The sequence below is a fragment of the Poeciliopsis prolifica genome, unplaced genomic scaffold, assembly GCF_027474105.1.
Source record: "Poeciliopsis prolifica strain line A6 unplaced genomic scaffold, Auburn_PproV2 SCAFFOLD067, whole genome shotgun sequence".
Classification (NCBI taxonomy): Eukaryota; Metazoa; Chordata; class Actinopteri; order Cyprinodontiformes; family Poeciliidae; genus Poeciliopsis; species Poeciliopsis prolifica.
The window spans coordinates 222903-242236 of NW_026562442.1; the positions used below are offsets into that span (position 1 = coordinate 222903).

Genomic DNA, 19334 nt, shown 5'->3' on the forward strand with positions numbered 1-19334 from the left:
AAGAAGAATGTTTTAAAGTTTTAGACGTATGCTGTTTATTTATGCATGTGATTATCGTAACTTGTTGAATAGGTCAAATAGAGTTACAACACATATGTGGATGAACGTAATTTGTCCTGGAATGCAAAATATTCAGAAAACATATTGCGATCAACTTTTACAGCTTACTACTAGCCTAGCATAACAATTAGTACTGATCTTCCAACATGCATCAGGAGCTGACTTCAAATAATTGAGACCGATCCTAATCTATTTATAGTTTGTTACAAGAATAAAAGTGCAAATGTATGTATTGAAAGCAACAAAAATAATACCAAACTGTCAGATTTATTTTAAAGGTTCTTGATGAGTATGCAGGGTTTGTCCTACACCAAAACACTGTTTTAGAAACGATATCACTTTATGCAGGAAATTAAGTATAGACTATGTATGATGACAACTGACTATTTTTACAAATAAAAAGCTTCCTATTTATTCTACTTGTGTTTAGAAAATATGGTTATATGACTCAATAAATCTACCAACAGAAGATTGCTAAAAGTTATTTTGGTTTGTTAAGGGGCCCTTCTCTGAAATATATAATGAATATATAGAAAACTACAGAGATAAGAAACTAAAACAAATTGAATTGGCATTTTATGGGTAGAAAACGGGTTACAAAAAGACCAAATTGACCTTTGATTATTTCTGTTCAATCACCTCAATTTTCCCTAATTCACCTTGTGTGTAGGTTCCACTCCCGTTGAACTGTCTATTCTCTTGCTCTTTGTTGCGAGACCAAAATGGAGCTTTTAAAAGATAGCATATGTGATAGCGTCACTTCTCACCTTGTCAGCTGCAACATTGCCACACCTTCTTGTGAGGTCGACACCTAACTGATAACACTGCTGAGTCAAAATTTACAGTCAGCCAGTGCGATAAATACCACTGATGTGTCCAGGACTTCATCCACTGTGTTAAAATATAAACTTTTCAATGAGGATTATGTATTAGCAGCTGTCTTCTTGACCCAGTTTTTAAGACTGTCCCTCTAATCAAGCTCTAGTTTCTACAAGACAAATGTGTTTTGTACAAATTATAATATAAGAATTAAAAGAAAACGGTAGAAATAAATGTGAACTTTGAAGGACCTTTTCACTCATTTCTGTTCTCCACAGTTTCAAAATCAACACAAAGTGAAGTGTGATTTTCACATTGATGTATTTAACGCTTATTAAATGAGACCAAATAGAATGCATTTCTATTTATCTTGAAACTTATGCTGAAGCACATACAAAGGTTTGCTGTAGATAGTACAGATAATACTCCCAGATAGCGGTATAACGGGTTATAATCATGTGTGGGTGGTTTCACTGCAGCTGAGTAGCACAAGTAATGCTTATCTATTTAAAGCTGCTGCTTCAGGCCTTCTTTCTGAAGTATGGCATTGGAGCTTTGCCAGATGTCATTTTCTGTGTAACTAGAGAGAGTTAATGCAGATTTAATGGCTGTCTGCTGATTGCTAAAGACACATGGTATAAAGTACTTTTGAATTTCCTTTACAATTGTATTCTAAGCATTCACTTCACTGAGGTAGGACCTTTAAGCTGACACTAATTGTTTCTGGCTTTGATGAAGTCCCAATGATATCTTTTCAGTAAGTGTTAGGAATATGAAGGTTGTGAGAGATTAACACATTAAAGGAACGAGATGCATGGCACCTGGTAACAGAATGATAACCCCGAAGTGCTGCTCATGATAGATGAGACGATCTGTGACTATTGGCCTGGGGCTATGAATTGTTCAGACTTACAAACCTTGACCATCCACGGGGTTGAGTTCAGTTCACAGTGTGTAAGTGGTATTTTTAAAGCTGACAGAGCAGAGGCTTTAGACACCAAACACAGCTCTGTTTTTCCGCTCATGATCCTTTTCATCAAGGTGAATGGAAATAATGAGTGCACAGGGCTCTATGGCTAAATCAAGAACTGTAAAACAGGATAACCAAAGCCTTGAGGAGATCTAGGAGATAAATATTGGCAGTGGAACAATACAAAGTATGGGAATGTCTGTTTCAGCTGTTGTGGAAATTATTTCAAGAAAACTATCCTGCCCAACTGTTGCACTTTAATTAGATTTCATAAGTTTTTTCACTCACAAACTGGATAAAAACAAGAAAACAATATTTCAAAAAGCTTAGAAATGTTTTTGTTACTTTTTATCAACTCTTCTTGAGTTTACTAGTCATAGGATAGCTTACATGATTATTAATTTGTGTTGAATTTAGTTCAATAGCTAAATCTATATTTAATTAAACCATCAGCTAAATGAAAAACATTTATGGCTGTAGCTGCATTTATATTTTAAATTCTCTACTCGAGCATGTAGAATAAATATGAATAAATCCAAAGAAGCAATAAAATAAATCCAACATTTTGCAAAATTAAGTAAGGTTTCTTTCAAATTAAACGTAGCCTAGCCTAGCTCAAGATGTTCCTTTTTCTAAAACTTGTTATTGTTGTAAACTACTAGTTATAGTTGTCAATCTAGTGAATCAGCATTAAACTGCTTTTACATTTTCCTTATTTCAAATCATTGTAAATCTTGGTAGTAAGAACTAGATTCTACTTCCACCTCTTTGTGTAATGTCATTTACTCATGACTAAATCTTTGAAAGGACATGGAAATATTAAATATTTGTATTATATATCTATTGAATTATTTTCCTCAAAACCACTGTAGTCTAAATAATTTTTTTTTGTACATCATCTTTAATTACAAACTTGTGGTTTTCATAACCAAATTACATATATTTAATATGTAATTTGTCTCTGCTTATTGTTTTTCACCAGGTTAAGACAGTCAGTATAGACAAGCACCACTTCATGTCCACAACTAACTTAAGTAATAATTAGTCAGCACATGCATGTGGAGACTTGAAAGATTGCACTAAATATGTCTCACAGACTCCACTACAATCATGTGGATACAGATATATGTGCCTCTTCATTTTACATCAGTGACAATTTATATTTCCAGCAGCAGAAAATGATGTTCTTTCTTTTTATGGTTTGTGTGGATGAAATGATTCATTGTAGCCTTTAGCTCTAACCTATTACAAGCTCCACCACAGCTCCAGATTTTGCCCTATTATTAGACTTTTTTCTCCAGGAAACAAGGTCACTCAAATAGCCCAGTGTTATTAGGCTTTTGCCTCTCATTTGGTCTTAAAGGAACATGCACTGTTGAAATAAATGTGTCTGCATCACGCACTAAGTCCTCTGCTCATTTGCAAATGCCGGACATAACACAGCCTCCACACACTTGAACCAAGTTAGCACTGTCAAACCTCCATTGTTATCCAGCCAGCATAATAGTGTGGGACTGAATAAGCAGAATCAAGTGATGCTCTGCAGATATGGGCCTCGCTGAGTAAAAGCAATGGCCCTATTTTTGCTCAGGGTTAGAGCTCAGCTGTTGTCTGCAAGTAATCCTCCTCCAATTCTGCTCAATCCCAGGATGGATATATCTGCATATTAGCGCAGTGCAAACAGACTTTAAACACATTCATATTTTATCTTTAAATTCTGACTGAAGTTTGCAAGCACAAATTCATGCTTGTGCATTATTCTAAAAATTTTTGCTGCATTTGGAATGCTGCCTCATGTAAAGAGGAACCAAGACCGAGGCACGTAAATCAGCTAAATGTAATAAAAGTGAAAACTATACAGTCTATGTAAACTTAGACGCCTTTTTGTTAACTGTGTTTTGTTCCCCCAAAACACAGTTTTGTAGTCATCAACTACCACTACCATAATGTTACCACCACCATGCCTGACAGTGTATAACTTAAATGACTTTGACACGTATGTTCAGTAGATTAAAGCTTCTGACCAGAACAAATTTGTTTGAGTTTAGTGATTCTATACACTAAGTGTTCAGTTTCTTATGGCATTCTGATGTTGACTGTGGTCAGAAAATTGTATATTTGCACTATCCAAATGATTTCCAAGCAACTGGGAAAATTGTGAAAGATTTTTTTCCCCTAGTAGTCTGCAACAAATACAATTTTGATACAGTGGTTTGTTTTGCGGTTTTTAACGTGTGGAACAGTTTCGACATTGTTTTTGTGGCACGATAAAGACAGGCCTCATGGTGTGTAACTGAGAGGGTCAGAAGGCCTGATGAATCCCAATCTGCCTAATTCTCAACATCACTTTTTAAAAGACTTCTGAAAACATCAAAGCATGACTATTTCTATCTGTCTTGATAAAGAGGCTGTTGGGAAGGGAGATGAGTGTGTCAGTGTCGAGGGCACCAACAACAGGCTTTTGGGTGACATGGGAGCATGTAAGTGTGGAGTCTGGCTTCTCTCAGATGGGACCAAGGTGTCTGCACTTCACCAGTCACCAGGCTCTGAGTGCTATTTGTCTGGGTCACCTGCACTGACACGCTGGTAGCTTGAAACAGAGACAACTTGCTTCTTCTTTGGCTGCTGTGCCTTCTTCAGTTCATTGCACAGTAGTTTGCACAACAGAAAACTAAAGCAGAACCGTTTCTTGCTTTGTCACCCATGAGGTCATTAGGAACAGATCCCTTCTGTCTGCTTCCAAAAACATTAGCAATGCAGTTTTCTCTTGGGAACTGATGTTGATCTGAGTTTTTCACATGACAACTTCAATATGAGGTTCCTAACTATGTTAAATGTGGTGGTCTGCACATTATTAGCCTCTATCATAAAATTTGTGCAGGTATTATGTTTGCCGAGCCAATTAAATGAAAGACGGTAGCCCTCCTAAACACTATAGAACTAGATCTGTAGTGCTGAGGCCAGGCAGTCATCTTTATTTTTGTGTAGTGAATAACAACATTGAGCAGTCTTTGGTATGTGAAAATCTAATAAAAAGCGGATTATTTTTGCTGTCTCCTGATGTGCAAAACCCTTGAAATATTATGGTGACTATAAAGGGATGATGTAACTCCTAAATTAATATTTTAAGAATCTAATTTTGATCGGATTATTGTGTTAGATGACTCAATAACCGTTTGACAGCACCATCTTCTACTTCCCAAAAAGGGGCTAGCTGAAACTGACTAATCCTCAGTAGACCAAATAAAAATGCGCGCACCCTTGTACATTTACAAAGTGAGACAAACAACCAGCCTCCCCCTCACCAGCTGTCTTTACTGCACACTTGACTCGTACACCTCATCTGGTTTCACAAACCACACTTGTAAGTATCTCCCCTAAGAAATACTCGACCTAACCAGTCAACAAGAGCGTCCTCTGAGAATTTAGACAGCTTTACTGGCATTGATGTCATACTGTTGTGAACATGCCTACACTGAGACATTCTGTTTTTACTGTTAATCAACACACATGATCATCTCAGATGCTGCAGACAAACAGAAAGAGAGTGTAGACATAATTTTCTGTGACTGACAAACTTGAGTCATTTCCACAGAGTTTTATTTTTTCAAGGCATTGGTGCAACAGTCATAGGAGATCAAAGTGACAGGTGCTGACAGATCATGGTTTCTACCTGGGAAAACCTCATGTGTCACGTCAATAATTGTTTGAAATGATTACCGGCAAGTGCCTATTTACCTGGAAATGTAATATTAAATAGCCTTAATGTAAGATTAGACTGTGATCTTTGCAATTACAAATGCGCTCAAACATTGAGTACAGTGCTGATGCAGTATCACTTATATATGTGAAATATGTACAGCTGCTGAAGATGTCCAACTACATGCATAAACAGGATACATCCATGAATGCTGGTATATGTAAAAAAGATTGGACGCTTTCAGTGCAGAAAAGGGCTCTTTAGTCTCATCTGACAAGAGCACCTTCTTTATGCTTCTGCTGGTAGCACTGCTGTCTTGCAGCAAGAAGGTGCTGGGTTCAATTCCTGGACTTGAACCCAGGAATCTTTCTGGGGTCTTTCTGCATGGAGTTTGCATGTTCTCCCACAGTCCAAAAACATGCCTGTCAAGTTAATTGGTCTCTCCAAATTCTTTGTGTGTGTGTGCGCACATGGGTTGTTTGAACTGTTGTTGCCAAGCGACAGACTGGCGACCTGTCCAGGGTGACCCCGCCTCTCATCCGGGACGTTAGCTTGAGAGACACCAGCACCTCCTGACCCCACTAGGGACAAGAGTTTTAGAAAGTGGATGGATGGATGAAACTGAAGATTTTGGTGTGTTTGACCAGCCAGCTGACTCGCCTGACCTAAACCTCACATCCTTTCTCACACTCCATCTCTGCTAACCATTCCTCCTAATTTAAAATCTATAACATTTGCCTAATTAAATTACCAAAATTATTTCACAGTCACACAATTTCTGTGCCTAAATGAGAAAATAATCAATGGCTCACAGTTACATACATGCTTTGGATTGATATTTTTGCTTGAACAGATTTTAATTCAGGATGTCAGGTCCACATTCAGTGGGTGGGTGGCATCTAATCAAGTACATTCACTTTTGAGAGAGAAATAACGTCATTATCATCTGTAATGACTCCTCAGAGAGGGAAAAAAACAGTACCAGGGGCACACGTCATACCCTCGACTTACATGTGAGAAGGTAATACTGCAGCTCCTGCTGAGTATACGCAGTTCCCTGCCAACAATAACAGATGGCTGTGTTGAAATAAAAAAAGACTTCATGTCTGACCACCTAGTTTTTGCTCCAGGTTGAGAAGGACCACCAAGGTGCTTTAGTCCTCCAGACATTACAAGCTCTTCAAGTGTTACTTATCAAATTCCTACAGGTGCTCTCTGGTGAGATGGATTTTATTTCTCTCTGTGAAAAGCGGTGTGTTTCCATGACATGGAAACAAATAGATCGCAAGAGACAAAGCTGGTAGAGCCCTGTCATTGATGCATTTATGTGTTCACCAAAGCGAAAATAACTTCACAATGAAAGTTTGTTTGGTTAGCATGAAAAAAGATTCCTTCCACTTCCTGAAATGAAAAGATAAAAGACTATCCACCTCAGTGTTGACAGTTTATTAGCATCACGCCTTGCAATAATAAAACATCTTTAAGAGTTCTAATACCAAGGGTTGCAAGTCATTGTATAGCACTCATAAAAATAAAAATAACATAAAATTTATACTTTAAGACAGGCGCAGTTTTTTCTTTTTTGAAAGGAATGCTTTTCAAATGATTTGTTTTGCTACATATTGCCACAATATGCTATAAAGCAGTGTCTCTCTACATTTTGTCACAATACAACCACAAATTAGTTGGGAGATGGGAAGATAAATATAAACACAAGGCAATACTGCAGGAAAATGACTAAGACGATGCAAAATACCTGAAACTGAGCTTCTACATAAACCTTCATCTGAACATACAGTAAGCATGGTTTAGATCAAAGAATATCATATCCATATATTTTGTGGGTTTTTTTTTCCCATTTCTACTCTGCTGTTATTTATTCACACAAATTTCTGCACATCCTGTTGATTTCTTTCTCAAAATCAGTGTACTCTGGTGAACATTACTTTTAAATTGAGTGTGATATTTTTTAGTGCACAGTATTATTTTTTATATTTATCAATGCCGTTCAGAGTCCAATTTTTTTACATGTATTTTTTCACCTTTGTGTGAAGGTACATGCTCTCATTGTCCTTAACTTGCTAAAATGGCACTAAATTTTCTACCACTGTGGGTCAGCAAAGGTTATTTCTATTCTATTCTATTCTATTCTATTCTATTCTATTCTATTTTTTCTTCTATTAACAGATGTATCCTAACATTTCTATACTTTAGTTTGGATAAAAATATTCAGATAATCAACTATGTATTTTGAGGAATATTGAATTGAATAATTTGTTTGATTAAGTAACAAAAAAAAAAGAAACGCTCGCATGGTTTTTAAAACAAATTAAGAAAATTACAATTTTGCAGCTCTTGTGTATTCAGTCATGACACCAGGAATGTAAATAAATAAATGCATAAAAAAGAGGAAGAAAATTAAATATTATTCACTAATTGTACTTTTTAAATTTATTTATATTTACTACATTTTCTGTCAATGTGTGCGACACATAATACAGTATGAAATTGTATTGTCCTTTTGTGCTGCAGTTCCTGGGAATCAGTTCTCGCGAGGTTATGGAAAACAATCCAGACGCCTCTTTCCCCCTCCTTCCTAACCCTCCCTTCCCACGCCCCAGTGCGCTGTGGGATAGTGCCTCTATAAAGTATACCCTCTCTCGGAGCACGATAAGAAGCCCGAGACAGGAGGGGGATGAAGATGGCGGACGCCAAGCAGAAAAGGAATGAACAGTTAAAGCGATGGCTGGGCTCGGAGACGGACCAGGAGCCTGCAGTTCTGAAAAAGAAGAAGACGAAGGTGAAGTTCGATGATGGCGCCGTGTTTCTGGCCGCCTGCTCAAGCGGTGATACCGAGGAGGTGCTCCGTCTGCTTGACCGGGGCGCTGACATCAACTACGCCAATGTAGACGGTCTTACTGCGCTCCACCAGGTTTGTGCTTCATTGCCATTGTTTGTAATATTACTCATTGGCCCAGTTGGTACCTTTAGTGGCAAATATCCCTTTACTGTGAGCAACTGCATGTCCTGGAACACCTGTCAAATGGAAGCCATTCTCATCCCGTTGTTTACCTACCGAGCAGACTCGTCTTTTTCGACGCAGAGGACTGAAGCCATTAGCTGCCCGAGCTTCATCGTCTTATGTACAACATGTTCACAATTTGCAGAGTGGGTATGAAGTCACACACTTTCCCTTTTGGACCAATTTTCCTTTATCTTTTCAAACTACTTTGAGACTACATATCTTAAACCTTTGGGTGCAGTCTAATTGCTGTTCTGCTGCATTTCACATTTAAAGCCGATGTTAAAGAACTAGTTTCAAAATGTTTCTGTCCTTTAGGAAAAGTGTTGGTTGCCGATCAAATATAGGATACTTTAAACGAGTCACGTCAGAAGGAACTGCCATTAATGGTGGGTTTTCTTAGGCATTCGGCGGTGAAGAGTTGCTACCTGGCTAACAGTAAAAGTCGTTTTGTTGATATACCCAGAGCGGCGACGGTGGCTACTCTCTGGAGAGGAAGAAGAGGCTAGTTTGGGTGTTTTGTCCCATACTAATAGTACCATTGCAATATTTTCATCGGAAGGTTGTAGTTGGCTTTATCACTCGTTTTCATAACCCATGTGGAAATGATATCTTGGAGAAAGAAATTGATGTATTTAGGGGTAAGCTAGCGCTGCGTTAGCATGCTAAAATAACTGTCGCTTGCGGCTTTGGACTTTAGCTTAATTCATTCATTAGCCGAGCTGACAGACTACTTCAGCTATACATATGACCTCTGAAATTAAACGACTACACCCTCCACTGTTTGTCCACTTAAATAAAAAGGTTATACTGCTGGCTTTTGGATGTTTTGGCTGTAATGTCATCTGTTCCAAGCTAACATTTTGCCCGCTAGTCACTTGAGCTACATCCACTAGCCTCGCTCAGCGCTTGCAGGATTTCTAGACTTTGCGGCAGAATTAAGCAATCGGATCAGTAGAAATACACGTCAGAAAAGTATAAAATAAGCGAGCCACCTTTCGGCAATGGACGTACTGTCCTCTTCATCAGTTTATATTCAGATTTAGGTACTGGTAACATTTAGCCGGGTACGTTGCTAGTCGTAAAGCTGCACAGATCTTTTAAGGCAAGATCTATATTAAAATGCAGTGAAGACTGACATTTTTTGCAGTTTTTATACTAGTTTTGAACGCATTTATTAGGTGATCGTTTCACAAACATAAAATATAAACTATTTTTTGCTTTCTGCTTTTATTCGATGGTTAAAGCCTTAATTTACTTTAAAACATGCACCAAAAAAGTTGTGCATGTTTTGCATGTTTGTGCAACCTAAAATTATATGTTGCATGCATGTTGTGGAAAACATTAAGAGACTAAAAATCTACTCTTTTTAACCATGACTTTGATAACCCAACAGTGGGATGCTGTGGTCTGGTTATATAGCCTAACAGGAATTAAATGAATGACAAATTCAGTTCTGAATGTATTAACTTTATCTGAGATTTTGAAAAATTTCAGCTTGTAAAGACATAACGAATTGTTTGGTGAACTGGATTACTGAATCCAGTGACAGGAATAAAACTGCAGCTGCAGAACCGCGGCCAAGTTACAGCTGTGTTCGGTTTTAAGTTGTTTAAGGTGTATCTTGAGAAATTTTTAGATTAGTGTATCATGCTGCTGCACATATTTTTCCTGAGTCAACTAGTTTTTGATGTAAAAATTTGAAACCAGTAAGTCTAGCGTCAAAGAAATCTGGAGCATGGCTGGGAAATGCCTCATCAGTGCATCTGTAGGTAATGCCACTACTTCAGTTTCATTTCTGTCTGTCTGTCACCTGCATGGTTGAGACAGAGGGAACGCGGGGACAGATTGTTAGACTGTTACAGTGAAGATTCAGTTCTATAATGTCTGAGAAAGATACATTTCTTCTTATTTGTAAATAACTTAACTGAATTTTCCCAACGCTGCCCGTTGTAGCCCAGCTTGGCCAGCAGTCATTTTTCTGTGACATCAGGAGGTTCTTTACCATGTGATTCAAATCTTTTCAAGGCAAACAATGCAACACTTCTTATTTACAAGCTTTCTGGAGCCCTGCTGATCCAGTACTAATAAGGCAGCTATACTTTTGGTGCACATTTAGGGAATATTATGGTCTGCTTGGAGAGAGGAGATTTGTACAAATGGTGATTTTGGGTTGGAAATGGAATTTGAAGCATTCTGGACTTTCAAATGTTGGAACATAACCAACATATATTGGCTTCAGTATGCTGTGCTGATGGGTGTCTGCCTTGTTGCATTTGAAATAAACTTATAATATTTAAGCAGCTACTGTAAGTATTAATGAAAACAGTTGTAGTTTTTTAATCAGTTTCTTATGATTCCCCATTCTGAAGGAAAAGTGGAGGATCTAAGTTAAAATGATCTGAATACAGAGGTTACTCATTACCATTGGTTACTCTTGTCTAAATGTTTAGTCTTGGCAAGAAGGTGTGAAGGTCATTAAATTAGGAGGTTTCTGTTGTGTTGTTGTAAAATTAGTATTTTGATATGGATGCCTTTTAGTCTTAAGCCGTGTTTTCTCTCACAGGATGTCTTCGCTTTGTGTTTATTAAAAGTTCTGGTTAACATAAAATTCTCATTGCTCTGAGTTTCCTATAATAAAATCTGGAATCAGTAAGGCCCCTGTTCAAACTCAATGTTATTTGGACTTGTGTCCAGGGAAGAGCTGGAGCCAGGAACAATTTGCTGTTGACTCTTCCTGCCAAATGATGAGAGGCTGATTATCTTTTAGCTGTAGGGATTTTGTGGTTTTTATTGACACACAAATGATCAAAACTTTAGCTGCGTTGTCTTGTTGATATTCTTATTTATTGTCGCATGGTAATACATTTGTAGGACATCCTTTGAAATATTCTGACCTCTTTCTCCATTTGTGTGTCATGTTCACAATGGCTCGCTCTACACTTCCAATATCTCTGCCATTCCTGGTGACCAGTTCAGGGTTAAAAATACCACCACCACAAGTTCTCCTAACTGGGTTTCAGGATATGATACTAAGTTTGGGTATGACTCAGTCTGCAGCACTGCTTTGCACTGCCGGCCGTGTCATTTAGGCAGGAGGTTATGTCTGTGTCCAAATCGCAGACTTGCTGCAAGTGAAGCACATATAAGCAAGCTGATGCATTGATTAATGCTGATATTTCCATCAGTAAACTACAGATTTACAATGCCTTGCTAAAGTGCATACTTGTGAAGTGGGAGGAAAATAATGTCTTGGTTTTCAGTAGGGATGCACCAATCCACTTTTTTCACTTCCGATACAGATGTCTGAGGTTGAGTATCAGCCTATACTGATCCAATACAGAAAAAAACAAGCATGTAAAAATAAATTGCAACAAACCTTCTTTCAAATAGTTAAGAAAGTGCAATTGGTAAGTTTAAATATAATGTAAAATAAATAATAAAGCATGACATTACTCAGCAGAAAGCATAGAACTAGACTGAATAGATTTGCCCTCGTGGATCGGGCCTAGTGTCACTGATGCCAGCCTAAAGTTTTGACAGATGACCTATTATGGCATTGATCTGGCACAAAGAAAGCCATGAGAACTCTAACCCATCCTTCAACAAATAAATATTTTCCTTTTACCTCCCAGCTATATAATGCTTTGTTTCATCATAACAGTTTTCAGTAAATTACATTAAATTTTTCCTTTTTAAAAGACAAAAAAATTCACAGAGATTAATACTTTTGCAAGGTGCTGTAGGTGGATAACTTGAGATGTTGTCCTGAGATATTACAATGATGAGTAGAGATTACAGATTACTATTCCATTGGCTAAACTGGTCTTAGAGGGTAACATTCCAAGACCTGCTGTCCTACCCTGAGCATTCCTCGCATGACGGTCGCTGGAAACCATAGCAAAGAGGGAGCACAGAAGACATTCCTCAGCTGTCACTTCTACCCCTCCTGTCTGGACGTTCCCTCAGTCTCTCCGGCCGGCCTAAGTTCTGCCCACTAAGCTCCACCGGCAAAGCGGAGGGAATGGAGGCTTGTTCCGTCACGTTCCAAAAATCCACGCTGACCTACAGCTGAACTTACTGACTGCAGTCATACACTTTGCTGATCCCAAAGACTTGGGTGTGTGTGTGAATGGGGGGAGGCAGGGCTCAGCTAAGCTCAACATGTTAGTTGGACATTACAATGCCTGTGTCTGTTGACATTACACACCCTCATTACAGCCTGAAAGTCTATGAACATTATCTTGCACTGTTTCTATGACGACTGCTCGGAAGGTTACCAGTGACTCGTGTTGGTGGATTTGCATGGACCGAGTGGGAGTTGCATAACAGACTGTGCAGAGCGAGCGAGCGTCTGGCTGAGTGCTGCAGTTCCAAACAAGAATCCGCCTCACAAGTCGGTAATGGAAGCATTTCTGAGCATGTGGCGAACGATGATAAGACTGCTGCGATTCTCCTGGTCCAGATGAGCATCAGTTATGTTAACACATTACATAATTGGGAACGTTACTGCCGGCCTGGCTCTGATATTCTTGGCTGTGCCTCCAGGCTTGCAGTTTGCCACTGAGAGGAGTAAAACAGAACACCGTTGACACGCCGCTGTCTTCTTTCAAAGCAGCGGCACATCCTGTCATGAACCCCCCCCCCCCTGCATCCAGAGTCACTGCCTGAGGCAGAACGTCCTTCTTTTTTAGCTGTAGATTAATGCTGCTTAGTGACTCAAAGATGTCATTGGCTGAAATTTCTCAGATATTCAACTCAACAATCTACATGAATTAGAGATCTGAAGTGTTGGATAAAGACTGCAGAGTATTGCACATGTTCAGGATAAGGATGACATCTGCATTGTGCTATAGCATCATCTGGTTTGGTTTGGATCAGAGATCAGCAAAAACATTGTTTTCCTTTCAATTAATGCATTAAAACTAATAACTCACAATTTGTGGCTGATATAGACCTATCAAATTTTTTGAAAGTTAAAACCAGATACAGATTAAAAGATCATTTTTTTCTCCCTTTTTAAGGTGTCCTAATCCACAGATTAGACCTTAAAATAGCATCTCTAATATCAGCATTATGTTAACTGCAACTAACTGCACTATCTTATAATATATGATGATACTAAAATCAACTTTTTTGAGAAGAACCCTTTCTTTAATTTGTATATGCTTAGTTATTTGTCATTGAGTAGATTTCTTTTCTGTAGATTTTCTTATTGGCTGGCTCTTGGTCCTGAAAACCATTAGTTCATCTCATAAATGTATAACAAATTGCTGAATAAATTAAGATGGAGTTTAATAATTCATTGTCTTGAATATAAACAGTCTAGATTTTATCCTTTGTCTGGCTCGATGTTGGACAAAGGACAACTGAATTTCATTATATTTTGAGATTACTTTGTATTCTCTTTCTTGACCTTTTTGATATTTTTTGTATTCAGCTCCCATGGCAAAATTAAGTATTCATCAGACAGCTTTACCATATTAATACTCTAAAAAATAAATAAAGAAAAGTGGAAGTGACACATTTCCAAAAAGAGAACATTTGCTGTAAAGGGAAATGAAAGCTTCTACTCTCACAAATGTAATACCCCTGTTTAAATGTTCTAACCTGCTGTATGAGGCAGATGCTGCGCTGGATTCCAGTCTGGAAGAATCATGAGAGCCGGCTCCATGACTGAGAATGTTAATTTTAGAAACGGAGCCCAACAGCACGTATATTTTACCTCTGTATAATTGGCAGGTGTCTCCTTGTCAAGCTGGCCTTACTCACAGTTTCATTCCACTTCTTTGCCAACCCCATAATCAACATCAGGAAGTCTTTTTGGCATTTGCACACCAACACTTTGCAAACATGTCCGGTCATCTTGCTGATTGTGACATGAGTGCTTCCTTGCGCATCTTCTTGAGATTGTGTCATTCTTTAAATTGAAATTTTAATGCATTTGTAGATTTTGTAGGAGCAGTGACTTGCGTGTTACACTGCATTAAGTGGCTCTTAATATGTTTTAAAGCAGAAAAGTGACTTTCATAGCAAAAGTGTAGAAGAAGGACCTCCGGTCAGTTGTTGACTACTGCGTGTGGCAGAAAACTGACTGCAAATCACCCTGAGCACACCATCCCCATCTCTTCAGTAGATAAAAGGAGGCTGGCCAGAGTTGATAGGAAGTCGGATTGGAGCTAAATAGAGGAGACTCCTGAAGAAAACCCATTTAAGGTTGCAAAGCGCCTCGTCCCGGCATAGAGTTTCACTTTCCACCAGAACAGTGACCCTAAACACACATTCAGAGACACATGGAATGGTTCAGTTTCAAGGACATTCCTGCTAGAATGGCAGACGGTCCAGATCTATGCTGACTGACAATCTAATACAAGACTTTGAAATGGATGAGAGACTTTCTTCAATGAAAATGTGTGGATTTACAAAGCTGATAGAAAACTTGTTGCAGTTGCAGCTACTGGCAAATGAATATGTGGCTTTTTGACATTGAAGACAGCAGAAGAGCAAGTTGCAGAAACATGCTGCTGTGCTGCAGCTTTTTGGCAGCCTGATGTGTTCTTTGGACCCTCATTCAGTGATTTAGTGACTTGACAACCATGTTCATGTAAAATAAGTTTTGTGTTCATGCAGCAGTAGTTGTTTTAGAAAGGATTGTTATAGTAATTAGCCATCTGTGACAGTAAACCCTGTTGCCAGGTTTTTTTAAAAAAAATTTTCATATGTCTTCACTGTTTTAACATTCTCTTTATCACAAACCCAAAGAGATGTGTTAAACATAAAAAGAATTTCCTGAATAGACTTGAATGTCCCATTTTTCTATAATATTTATGCACCAACTAGGATTCACACAGGTGTCAGACTCCAGGTTCTTTCATTTTTTTCAATGTCTCTACATCTGAATTTATTAAGTTGTTAGCAGTACTCAAGCTCTATAGTCATTTGATTCAGGTGTGTTGAAATTTAGGCACATCCAAAAGTTGAGTTTGACACTTTTGGTTTCTACTATGAAGTTCCATGTGAAACTGCAGGTAGACATGAACTGTCATCTGAATGGCTCATGTCTATTTAATGTGATTTATGCTCAAACCTACAAGTGTGAACTTCCTCGATCTTAATTATCCTCTTTGGTCATACCACAGAGTCGTCTTGTTTTAATTACAAGGGCATTTCAGAGTGATGATAAATGGTCCTTGTCTACAAGTTTGTTTAGATGAATGATAAATTATCTTTTTAGGTGCTTTTACCGATTAATTACCAGCACTTTCTTTTCATGCTGCATCCGTGTTTCCAAACACAGCATGATATTGACCTGCTGTGAAATGTTTGCAGGATGACTTCAGCTCGTTTTTCGTTTTTTTCCTACCCTGTGGCACTGTGTGCCTGTCTTCCACTTGAGCCAGGTCTTCTTGAAGCCATTCTGCTGTTGCTGGCTTGGTGCAGTTGCATGTCTCACGCTGAGTGTGTTTTTATGAGCTGGTTTTTGAAGTGAAAACACCTGGACCCAGAGCTCACGAGTTGCTCATTGTCTTCCAGAGCTGCCAGCACAATTAAGGGAAAACGCACGTGTCCACTTGTTGTCGGTGGAAGTGCTTTTTTTTTCACTCTTTAAAACAGCTGCATCTTTTGCCAGCAAAAGGAGACACACAGGAAGCGCACGATTTGACAGAACATTTCTTCATCTCTTTTGAACTGTTGGTCATTGCTACACCTGGTAGATTTTAAAACAAATGTGGATTTTACTCATGTCAAAGTGGCTGTTTTTAAGATCTTCATTCAAACTCCATCTGCTTGTTGTTGTAGGTCATATAGATATTTTAGATCATATTACTTACAAGAGACAAAGCTCAAATGTTTACCGCAAGTTGGGAGGGAGGAAACTTTGAATGCATTGTATGACTGTAGTTTGCTCAGACAAAGACCCGTTTCCATAATTTCTAGAGCATAAATGTGAGGTCACTGGGGTCAATCATGCTGTGAAGTTAACAGACTATAAAATGAATAATTAATGACCCAAAGCACTCAGGCTGCTGTACAGCACACTAAAAATTCAACAGCATGCAATCTGTATAAATTATGATCTCTATGTAGGGCAGAGGTGTTTATAGCTTGTTGGTTATGTTCCTTATATTGTCATGATCAAACTGAGTAGTTTATAGTTCTGTGAATAGATTCCTAAAATGTTCATTGCAAGTAAATTTGACAAAATTAAATATACATTGAGTTTAGAAGGTAAGCAAAATTAGGTAGTATTATTTTGGGTGTTTTAAACTTGAGATATATTGCTTGCTGCTTGTCTGCCTCACGAAGGTGGTCATGGTAGGAGGGATCTGTGTTGGAGATTTTAGGCCCGAGAGGAACAGGAAGTGGCTGTTTATTTTTCTCATTTCCTCTTTGAGACTCTGCTTGTGAGCCCGCTTCTCCCTCAGCTTTAATCACTGACAGCAGCAGAACATGGACACTTGTATTGGTTCACACATCTGTCTGCGCTCCCTGCCAAACATAATGCAGTTAGGTTAGGGTTAGGGTCAGTTAATTTTTTATTTTGTTTTTTTGGATTGGGAACAAATTCATCACATTGTCTGCTTGGTATCAATATTTACATAAATGATTAATGAAGGGGAATGATCAGCTTTCTTTTTTTTTAAACAGAACAGTAACTATTTCTACTGCTTCAAATAATTATTTTTATAAATGTTTTGGAAGCATTTGTTTTTTTTTTAGCATGAACATAAGAAAAAATATTGCAAAAGTAAGTTTTGTTCAATAAATTTGGCTTTGTTTACATTTTTCCTCTGTGCTTCATTCTTGAATTAGTTGTGCTTCTGTAACATTATAAAGATCTGTAGTAATCCTTGCTGATGATCACCTGGAGCCCTGCGAGATGAGCTCAGGCGTCCATGCCGTCTATTTAACCTGCTGGGTTTTGATCTTGTTGGCTTGAGGAGCGACGTAATGCCAGGGAAGATTGTTGTGGTCTGGCTCTGTCAGGGAGTCTCCATGCCCTGTCTGCTGCTGCAGAAGCCGGCAAATAAGAGCCCTGTTAGTGAATACGTCAACAGAAGTTGTATCTGTGTGACTATTTGACCCCTCAGCCTCGGCTGTGCCGCTGCTCTCTTTCTCTCCCTCTCTCGCCTTTCGACCCCTCACATGGAAACATAGTTGGCTCTGAAGCGGGGGTTTTGTTTGAGCCGCTGAGCAAAAGCCGAGATGAAATGTACAGTTAAAATCTTGCTGGCATTTTTTTCCCCCCCACTGGTCGTCTTTTTTTTTTCCTTTTTTTTTCCATGGGAATCCCAGGGCCATATATGGTTGTCCTCGGTAGCAGCAGGAGTTGGAGGCGAAGACTGCAAGTGTGTGTGTGTGTGTATGTGAGTGTGTGTGTGTGCATGCGTGTGTGTGTGAGAGAGTGTGTTTGTAGTTTGGCTCCATCTCCAAACAGACCTCGTCTAGTTAAGGGACCCAGCTGGTCGCCTTGCAGCGTCTTCCCTCCCCCCTTGTACCCTGTGGCCTCCTAAATCCTGCCAATTGCACAGGAGCTGCGAGTCCTTTGTCTCAGGAGTCAGTGCACTCACGCTTACAGATGTAGGCATCATCACATCACCAATAAATTCTTCGTTTCACAGGAGGCCCAGTAATCCATATTGGTGTGCTTTTATTGTGTTTTAATAGGAAAAGTGCTTGGCTCACCTTGATGGCGCACAGAAATATGCAAACGCAGAGACATAATGCAGTCATAGTTGCATGCAGGCTGTAAGAAGGAATTCCTTTTGTGGAAGTGACTGTGGGCCTCTGAGCCAATGATGTAGGCCGGGAGGCGGGGCCAGAGCACCAAGGCCTGAAGCCTCAAGGCTAGGAGTATTACTTACACTGGTATGCTAGTCCAGCTCCTTGCTTCTGACTGACTAGGTAGTTTTGGGGAAAGCAGTAATGCTACTGCAGGGATTCAGGGGGTCTAATCTCTAATTTCTATTTTTTATTTTTGTTTTCACAGAGAGGTGACATTTCAAAAATAGGGATGCAGGATTATTTACATTAAATTTATATGTCCTCTTCCTCCTTTCTGACATGTTTATGTGCACATGAAGCTCATAGATTACTATCTGAATGATTATTTCCTCTTAACTTTTCAATCATAAATACGTTATCACAGCATTTATGGCTCAGTATTGACTGTTATAGCCGAGTAAGAAATGCTGTTTACATGATACCATTGCACCCTAATGTCCTGCCAGGAGTATAGCATGCTGAAGATCTTAAAATGGAAAAGCAAGAATTATTCATAGGGCTGCAGAAAAAATAACATATTCATTATTCTAATTAAAATAAGGGTATTTAAAACTTTCGTTTGTTATTTAGGTTTTGATCCATAGAATAAACTACTAACAGAAGTGATTTGTGAAAGTGGCAGTGTGTGAATGGAGGTAAATTTGCAGAATGTTTTCTGCCATCTCGTTAAAACCACAGGAATAGTGTGGCATTGAAGTTTTAGGTGTTAAAATTGCAGCTTATATGAATCTGCCGGACAGTGACTTCCCATTATGTAAAATGGTATTGATAACCATTAATCACAAAGCAACAGACTCTCTTTAACCAAATGTATTAGTTTTTTATCGTGTTTTTAAAGATGGTACAAATGTGTTGTGGTTGTTGGAACTCTTTAATTCCAACAAAAATTTATCACAACACTCATGAAGAAGACTCTGTTGAAGAATTTCCCACTGCTTCCCCTTGCACATTTTTGTAACCGTTCTTCCAGTTTTATT

At 38.6% G+C, this 19334-nt stretch overlaps 1 protein-coding gene across 7 annotated transcripts in view; it reads left to right on the forward strand.

Annotated features, from left to right (window-relative positions):
- Window positions 1–8152: 8152 nt before the first annotated feature.
- The window catches only part of ppp1r12a (protein phosphatase 1, regulatory subunit 12A), a 41254-nt gene continuing 30072 nt past the window's right edge, over window positions 8153–19334 (forward strand). For all 7 annotated transcript variants that reach the window (XM_055020387.1, XM_055020391.1, XM_055020392.1 and 4 more), the window contains exon 1: window positions 8153–8481. In XM_055020387.1, coding sequence (XP_054876362.1) covers window positions 8245–8481 — 237 coding nt within the window. In that variant the 5' untranslated portion in view covers window positions 8153–8244. The remainder of the gene's footprint in view (window positions 8482–19334) is intronic.